Source organism: Macadamia integrifolia, chromosome 12 (genome assembly GCF_013358625.1).
Source record: "Macadamia integrifolia cultivar HAES 741 chromosome 12, SCU_Mint_v3, whole genome shotgun sequence".
Classification (NCBI taxonomy): domain Eukaryota; kingdom Viridiplantae; phylum Streptophyta; class Magnoliopsida; order Proteales; family Proteaceae; genus Macadamia; species Macadamia integrifolia.
This window is the reverse complement of record NC_056568.1, coordinates 857623-866638: the sequence shown is the minus strand read 5'-3', so window position 1 is coordinate 866638 and position 9016 is coordinate 857623. Positions and strand designations below refer to the sequence as shown.

Below are 9016 nucleotides of genomic sequence, written 5' to 3'. Positions count from 1 at the left end.
GAATAGAAGAGCTTGCCCCACCCATGAGTAAATATTTTCTAAAAGAAACTAGAATTGTGTCTTACCGCAACAACATAGGAACCATTGTCCCTTTAATTGTTTTCAAGGAAGCTAATAAAAAGAACAAGCATAAAAAAAAGAGGGGGAGGGGGAAGAGATTCGACTATTCGTAAAACAACAATGGTTTTGGAATTTTGATGGTGATTTTATCCTCATCCAATGGTTTTGTGTGTGATCGTACATCATGCATGGTTGCAAACAAAACCTTTTGCCAAACACTGAAAGAAAAACAAAACAAAAAATATTTTTTCATTAATAGAAAACTATAAGCTATGAAGACACTTTTGGATAAAGAAATTATTTATAGAATAATCATACTGCGGCATTTTAGGTGTCAATGAGCAGTCCCTCATATTTTTGCTTGTAGGTAGACAACCTTTGAGTGGATAAGTAAAGAAAAGCTCTCGGCTTAATAAAGTGAAAGAACAAAAGAAAAAGAAGAAGATCAAAAACCATTATTTTAAGAAAAATAAAAAATGTAAAGCACTTGCAACCGATGGCTTTTATGGGTGATGGTCTCTATGAAGAGGATCCGCATCCTATATTTCCCAAAAGTCTTTAACTCTGATGTAGCCACACATCGCGTTCGCATCCAATTCCAATCAGATCTTCCCAAAGCCTTGAGAAGATCAGCCAAGATAGAGGCAAGGAGGAGTAGAGCTGCATCCAACCCAGCCTAGCTGTGCACGCCCCTACTTGGAAAGGCAGCCCATCACCAATCAACCGAGCCTTGTTGTGCACCCCCATTTGGAAAGGCAAATCACTACAGCTAAATCCAAACTTTCCAATCTGATCATGATCTCACCGCAGCCAAAAACCTTGGACAGCAGCAGATTACTTTCCTATTATTCTCATAACTAAATTAGTAGATTTCCATTATTCTCCTTAGTTCATTTAGTAGCTTCCTAGTATTCTCTAAATTAAAAATAGTAGCTTCCTAGTCCCATTGATCCATATGGATCCATTTTTGATTCACTTGTTTTGAAAATCATCTATAAATGTAACCCATCGATGACATTAAGAGGCAGAATGATTGAGTTAAATAAAGCTGCTCCCTAGAGCATTGAAACTCTACAAGAGTCTCTACTTTGCAAGTTTGAATCTCTTTCATGTTCGATCGATCAACTCTTTACCACGGAGGCAACGTAAGTTCGACTCTCCCGATCCTAAATTACAATTAAGGCTGCATTAAACTCGTTCACTACTCATCACATTTGGAATAAGGAATGATTTAGAACAATCATGTGGCCGCATTTGGAATGTCAATGAGTAGTCCCTCTCTATATTTTCCTGTTAATTGAGCAGCCATAACTGATTGAAAGAAATAAAGGGCAAAAATTATAGATGGTTGTCTAAGTTCCAAATCTACACCCCAAAACTTTCACCCATTTGATGAAGGAATCAAGGATTGAGGGAGGGGGGACTATTTGAGGTTGTGACCGCGCTTGTCAAGGACCCACATCCCTCCATGCATAGGATCCATACTATAATGCCCCACAGAGTCTTAGTCTTGACATCATGGTCAGAAGTGCCCCTGAACCCACATCCCTAGAGTGCCCCTGAACCCACATCCCTAGAGTGCCCCAAGTCCAAGTTTGATATCAAATTGTCACGGGTTGGAGTCTAAGCCCGTAAAAGATGTTCCTATTGAGGGTTCCCTACCCTCCCCACTTATAAACCCAAGATCCTCCTAAGGTAAGTTGATGTGGAATTGAGAGAGGGTGAGCTGTGACATGCCACCCTTGGGAATTGAGAGAGGGTGAGCTGTGACATGCCACCCTTGGCTCAACAAAGAAAAGGAAAGAAAAAAAGACACAAAAACTAAAAACTAAAAACAAAATACAAAAAACAAAAAACCAAAAACAAAAACAAAAGATAAAAATAAAAAAGGAGAAAACCTTTTTTTCAAAGAAAGAAATGAAAAAAAAAAAAAAAAAAATTGGTAAAAAGGAAATCTAAAAAAAAAAATTGGTAAAAAGGAAATCTATATATTATCAAACATTTTTGGATGAAGGAATGATCTAAAACAATCATGTGCCCACATTTGAATATCACTGAGCAATCCCTATATATGTTTTCTTGTTGTATGATAATTTTTTTTTTTTTTTTTTTTGGTGGAAGTATGAGAACAAAAATTGATTGGATATGTGTATTTGTAACCCGGACAATGATACTTTGATGCCCTTTTCTAATTTAATTTTTCTTTTCCCATAAAAATAATAAAAATAAATAAATAAAATAAAATAAAAAGGTAAAGGAAGTAGGGGATCTACCCTTTTCACTAGGTGGTAAGTTCTCCGACTGTTGGTACCAGAGAACAAGGATTAATTCATGCCTCATGTGGAAGGGGGATCGGGTAGAGGATTTTAGGATGAATGAATTATGCGTATATTGGGTGAAAATTAAGGAAAACAGGGGAAAGGGAAAAAAATGGTACCATTTTAGGCCATGAGAGATTCTTTGACATTAGATATAAGCCTTTGCATTTTTAATTTTTTTTTTAATGCTTTTTCTTTCAAGCCAAATAATATGGTGTCACTTTACATACTATATGTGGACTTGGGATTCCTCTTTACTGATAAAAGTATAGCATATATAGAATAGAATTACGGGAAAAAATACTGTGTTCGAGAGTGTAAGGGCTGCACCTAGACACATAAGGGGACAAAATGATTGCCCACCCCCATGAAATTGAGACTTCTAAGTGCACTTCTATTAGACCCACATTAGTGCAAGAACCACATTCCCAGACACAGAGAACTCTTCCCTTGAATTATAGTCTATTAATGGATTGTTAAGGTCATATTTGGTTTAAGTTTACCATGCTTCAGCCTAGAAGCCAGGTTTTAGCAGGCAAGGAGGAGTCTGAAGACCATTATAGAAACCTTTCTCCATTTTAATGTCAAGGTTTTCTTTAATTGCGTAGTCTGACCATTATGATTTATGATCCACCTTGCTTTTATCGGACAAGCCTCCTTGGCTCCTTGTCTCCTAGAAAGGCTTCTAATAGCATCAACTGCAAAGCCATTGTGTAGAACAAGAATTTCCAGTAGACAAAATTTGGAATCCATGCTTCATTCTTGGAGGAAGATGTTTACTCCACCAATGCTGAAGGGAAGTTTTATTCATTAGCAACAATTTCCTTCCATCGAAAGCAGTGAAGAGCACTAAACACCCGATGTGAGTGACCCCAAGAAAATAAAGAGGAGTCAAACTCAAAACCACAGTTTCCTGAGGCAAAGGTCCCTTGCCAACTCGGGTCATGCTTAATCGTTTATTAATTACAAATGAAGACCTATATTATTAATTATGATTTTAACTATATGGGCCAGTGGGAGTGCATGCCAAGGCCTCCAACTAGAGGAGTAGGGCATCTTTTCATGACATCCTGTGTCTAGATGTAAAGGGTGCACTGGATAACGTTCTTTCCCAAACTACATTTAATCAACTTGATTATAGACTACAAACTTAAATCATGGCTTGATCAAGCTTGATTGACCTTAGTTTATGGTTTTGATTTTGTTTTTGTCACATTATGATTATGAACTACAAGTATAGATCATATATGATAATCAATCTTGATCATGTTTGATTATGAATTACAAGCCAGTTCATGCTTGATCATGATATGTAGTTCTTGGTTATTGTTTTGAATTTCTTTGATTTTAAAAGCATTGTTAGTTTTGCAGTGAACATTTCTGAGACAACCATGAAGGCGGAGGCGCAGGGGCAGGGTGGAGGTCTGTCCCCACCAGTCCCCACGAAGGGAGCTGATCCAAATTCCATGGCTAGAGCTATTATTTCCTCCATAGATGGATTCACCGACATTGTCAGTCGGGCAAAGTCCGAATTGGAAAAGGAAGGCAAAGTCCAAACTGGAAAAGAAAGCGAAGTCCAGTCGATCCTCCATGAACTTTTGGCTATGCGGAGATTCTTAGAAGATGGAGAGTTTGGAAAGGCTGATAATGAAGTAGAAGTAAGAGAAGAGCAACTATATTCGGAGTCATTGGAGCAAATTTATGAGGCAGAAAAAGCCATAGTGAATTATGTGCCCAAAACAGTACGCCACAAGAGAGGTAAGACATTGGTCAAGAAGCTTGCATGCTGGAACCATTCTGGGGCTGCTAATAAAAAATTTCCCGAGAAGATCACTTTGATATTGAATTCGATCAAGGATTTGAACCATAAGTTCAAAGAATCCTCAAGCAGTTATTCTGGAGGAAATAAGTCATTTAAAATGTCAGATTGGATACGGTCTTCTGTTGATTTTGATGAAGCAGAGGATGAGTATCTTAGTACTGTAGTTGGTTTGAGGCCGGATATGGAGCCTCTGAAAGAATGGTTGTTCGGTAGCGACCGCAGCCACCATATAATCTCAATTCTTGGAATCCAAGGCATGGGAAAGACAAGGCTAGCATGGGAGATTTATAAACACTGTAGTTTGGGTTTCCATTTTAACTGTTACGCCTGGGTTTGTGCATCTGCAATGGACAATGATGTCGAAGAAATTTGGGAGGACATTCGTACACAAATTAATGAATTCAGGTGGCACAAGAAGTATCTCATAGTAATTGATGATGTTGGTGATCCTCACGTTTGGAGTAGACTGAGACACAGGATTATGGACCAAGATTCTGAAGACGGAAGCAGGATTATCCTCACAACTCGGGACATAGGGATTGCTTGTTCTGCTGACTATTCACATCGAATGAAGGTACTAAGTAAACCAGAAAGCTGGGAACTTTTCAGGAAGAAGTTATTCATAACTCCCTGGAGACTCGGAGGCATTAATGCAAGTGGCAAGGACACCACAGATCATCATTATCCGTCTTCCATCCCTGATCTCCCTCCGGAGTTGGAAGTCCTTGGAAAAAAGATGGTGGAAAAATGTGGAGGAATCCCCTATTTGATTATAGAATTAGCAAATCTCTTGTCCACCATGAATGCTAACATTGTGGAATGGTTATGTGTTCTCCACGGCACAGATACACATCTTAGTCAAGAACACCACCCTTGGTTTAATTTGTCATCCTCTGTTGTTGACATCCTACCTTTCCATGTGAAACAGTTCTTGGATCTATTTCCTACGGCAACCCCAATCCCCGAAAGGAGGTTGACTCTTTCATGGGCTGCTAAGGGTGATTTATCCCATCAGCAGCAGCAACAACAACAACAACAACAACAACAACGACGGAGCGATGAAAGGAGGTCAACTCTGCCACCGGCTACAGAAGTTTTTATATTGCAGCAGCAACAACAACAACAACGAAGCGATGAAAGGGGGTTGACTCTGCCACTGGCTACAGAAGGTCATTTATTGCAGCAGCAACAGCAGCAGCAACAACAACAGCAACGAAGCGATGAAAGGGGGTCGACTCTACCATTGGCTACAGAGGGTGATTTATCACAGCAGCAGCAGCGACAGCAACAGCAACAACAACAACAACAACAACAACAGCAACGAAGCGATGAAAGGGGGTCGACTCTACCATTGGCTACAGAGGGTGATTTATCACAGCAGCAGCAGCAACAACAACAACAGCAACAACAACAACAACAACGGAGTGATGAAAGGGGGTCGACTCTGCCACTGGCTGCAGAGGGTGATTTATTGCAGCAGCAGCAGCAGCAGCAACAGCGGAGCGATGAAATGAGGTCGACTCTGTCACAGGCTACAGAGGGTGGTTTATCGCAGCAGCAACAGAGCAATTCTAGAATTTCTGGCGAGGAAGGAGCATCAACTTTGTGTTGGATGCAAGACTTGCTAGATCTCAACTTAATTCAGGCCGTGAAAGTCAGTTCTATTGGGATAGCTAAGGCATACAGCATTCCCCGTGATCATCCCCTGCTTCAGATCTTAAAAGCTGGCGGTGCCCTCAGGTCTTCTGATGGTGACGGTGGTGAGGTCTGGATTCATAGCATTGCTGATCATTGTGGCAAAGAGGACATCCATTCTCGTCGTATTCACAGTAGCGGTATTTCTCTTGAAGAACTACAACCTTACAGAACTCTCTGTTCTTTCTGGTGCTTCAATTATCCAGGAGGATATAAACCCGGGCAAGAATTAGGAAGCTTTCTTAAGAGATGCATCAATACTTACCAATTGTGGTTTCTTAGGGTTCTTGATCTAGAGGGTGTGTATAAACCTAGTCTACCTGAGTCAATAGGAGAGCTAATTAACTTGCAGTACCTTGGGTTAAGATGGACTTACTTGGATACACTGCCCTCATCTGTCGAGAACTTGCACAACCTCCTGACTCTGGACACTAAACATACCGACATTGGTGATTACCCTACGATTAAGAAAATGACAAAGCTGCAACACCTTTACCTGAACGAGAGGCACCGCAGTGAACTCGTTACACAATTGAGTTCCTTGGGTAACCTCCAAACATTGTCGGGAGTAATTGTTGATGAGTTGAGTCAAGTGAAGGATGGTCTAGACAAGTTAAAAAAACTTAGAAAACTGAGAATGACATGCCGGAAAACGCTTCAGAAAGATGATATGGCCGAGTGGATTGGGGGATTGGAAAACCTTGGGACCTTGAAGTTGACATCCAAAGACCAAGAACCGGAGACATTAAGTGTGTTGTTGCAGAAGCTCAAAAACGTGCAACTCACTCGCATGTATTTGCGGGGACGGTTGGAGGAGTTTGGCTACCATATTCATTTTGGGTGGAACCTCGCTGCACTCACCTTTTCTCTGACAGAACTAAAAATAGACCCAATGCCAATACTGGAGTTGCTACCCAAGCTACAGGTAGTTTGTTTGCTCTCGAAATCCTACATCGGTGTTCGTATGAAATGCTCATCGGAAATGTTCAAAGAGCTTCGAGTCCTGAAAATATGGAAACTAGAGAAGCTAGAGGATTGGATTGTGGAGGATGGAGCAATGGCAAAGCTTGCACAGTTAGAGATCAGATCATGCCAAAAGTTGAAGATGCTCCCAGTTTTACCGAAGGCCCTCGTTGAATTGAAATTAACTGACATGCCTAAGGAATTCACCAGTAAGGTTACAAGGGAGGATAGTCAAAAGGTTGCTCAAGTGAGCTCTGTCATCATAGAAGACATGTCACCCTCTTTCAACACATTAGTTGAGCTCTATACTGGACGAAATTCTGTCTTCAATCAGGTACATGAATTTTCATTGAATTTAACTAGTTTAGCTTAAAATTAAATCCTGGGATTGCGCCATTGTATCATTAGTCATCTTTGTTGCCTCACTCTGCTGCCCATTTTTATTTGCACCGGCCAGGGACAGTTAGAAAAGTTAATTGACAGTGAAAGATTCAAAGTAATGAACCTCACTGAGCTAACCTTATCTGAGACCAAATTACAAGCAGACCCAATGCCACTGCTAGAGAAGCTTCCCGATTTAATGGTCCTTATCTTCTCATCCAAATCCTTTGTAGGCAAACATATGGTTTGCTCAAACAGAGGGTTCAAGAAACTTCAGAAGCTAACCATTCAGGAGCTAGAGGAACTGGAGAAATTGACTGTGGAGGATGGAGCAATGCCGGAGCTTAAAGAACTGGAAATCAGATCCTGCAAAATCTTGAAGGTGCTCCATGAAGTATTAGAGAACCTTGAGAAATTGAAGTCATTGAAGTTCACTAAAATGCCTAAGGAGTTCACTGAAAATTTTAAAGCTGATAAAAGGGTCTTCATACAAGATTAGTAGTTCACTTCAGACCTGGATTTCTGCTTCTCAGGTATGTGATGTTTTTTATGTCAACTTGAATGGTGAGTTCAAGTTGGACTTTCTGATTAGTTCCTTTGTTTGTGATCAGGAGAAAATGAAGTATTGTTGGTGGAGGAGTTTTGTTACAGTAGGCTTCTCCAAAGTTCTGCTTTTATATATGTTTGAAAATAAAAAGGTGGCTGTCTAGAGGCAAATGGATGATTGAGGTTGCTGAGGACTTTCTGATTGCTTGATTGCTTGCTTGATCGATGAGTGTTCAAGACTTTTGAGTTCAATAGAATAAGCCCAAGTGACTTTCAGGCATTGTTATCTGGACTACTATGTTTGTGTTTCGGCTTGAATTGTGTGTAGAAATAAGTTGGGACGTGCTATATGTTTGTCGATTTCATCTCATGAATAATAATAAGTGAAACTCATTTCTTGAGCATTGAGATTTCTTAGATTAGTCCTTATTATTCGGAGGGTGGGGAAATCTGCGGGTATGCGAAGAGATACGCTGCTAAGCCGAGGCTTGGCAACTGTTAGACCTTATGCCTCTTATGTATAGCTGGATAGAACTTGACATGAAATTACTCATCTTTCTTTTAGGGATGACATCTTTCTCTTTTGTAGTGCTTGGGAATATCATATTACTAATCTTTTATAGGATTTAGTGGATCAAAAAATTAATTATGAAAAGAATGGTGTGTTGTTTAGTAAGTTTGTTTCTCCGATCATTAGAAGTATTGTGTTTTGATGTTTAAGAATTAAGTCAATTGATGAATCTAATCCTATTGCTGATTTCTTGGCTAAGGACGTGGCTAAATCAAGTGGTTATGCCACAATAGTTTTCTTCCTAGATCATATTAGTTAGGAATTGGCAATTGATGCAGCTGTTTTTTATTGGTTGTCATTGTTGGCAATCTTGGCCATGTGTCAATGATAAGGTGGCCATAAGTGATAATGTGGCAGTGTGTAGTCAATTTGATAACATGGTAGTGATGAGTAGCGTGTAAGAGGTTGGTTGAGTATAATGGGTGCGGTAGTCATGTTAGTTTCAGAATTTCAAGTACAGTTCCAATAATTTTGATCTATTTATGTTTGTGGGCATTTTAGTCATTGAAGATGAATTATTTTGCAGTCATTTCCTTTTAAAAAGTTGTAGAGTTTGTCATATTCTATCCAATATCGGACGAAGAAAAAATGACCAATGTTTGGGGGTAATTTGGTCATTTTATATGACCTCGGGTTGCTCTAGAAATCTTAGTACTCCGA

At 39.8% G+C, this 9016-nt stretch overlaps 1 protein-coding gene across 4 annotated transcripts in view; it reads left to right on the top strand.

The window, feature by feature from the left end:
• Positions 1-8189, top strand: part of LOC122057396 (putative disease resistance RPP13-like protein 3) — a 9231-nt gene extending 1042 nt beyond the window's left edge. Inside the window, exons 2-5 of one of the 4 annotated variants that reach the window (XM_042619475.1) lie at positions 3750-4774; positions 5129-7198; positions 7322-7772; positions 7851-8189. In XM_042619475.1, the coding sequence (XP_042475409.1) occupies positions 3770-4774; positions 5129-7198; positions 7322-7738 (3492 nt within the window). In that variant the 5' untranslated portion in view covers positions 3750-3769 and the 3' untranslated portion in view covers positions 7739-7772; positions 7851-8189. Of the gene's footprint in view, positions 1-3749; positions 7199-7315; positions 7773-7831 lie in introns of all 4 variants that reach the window. The other 3 variants (XM_042619474.1, XM_042619473.1, XM_042619472.1) reach the window with 3 other exon arrangements.
• The last annotated feature ends 827 nt before the right edge of the window (positions 8190-9016 follow it).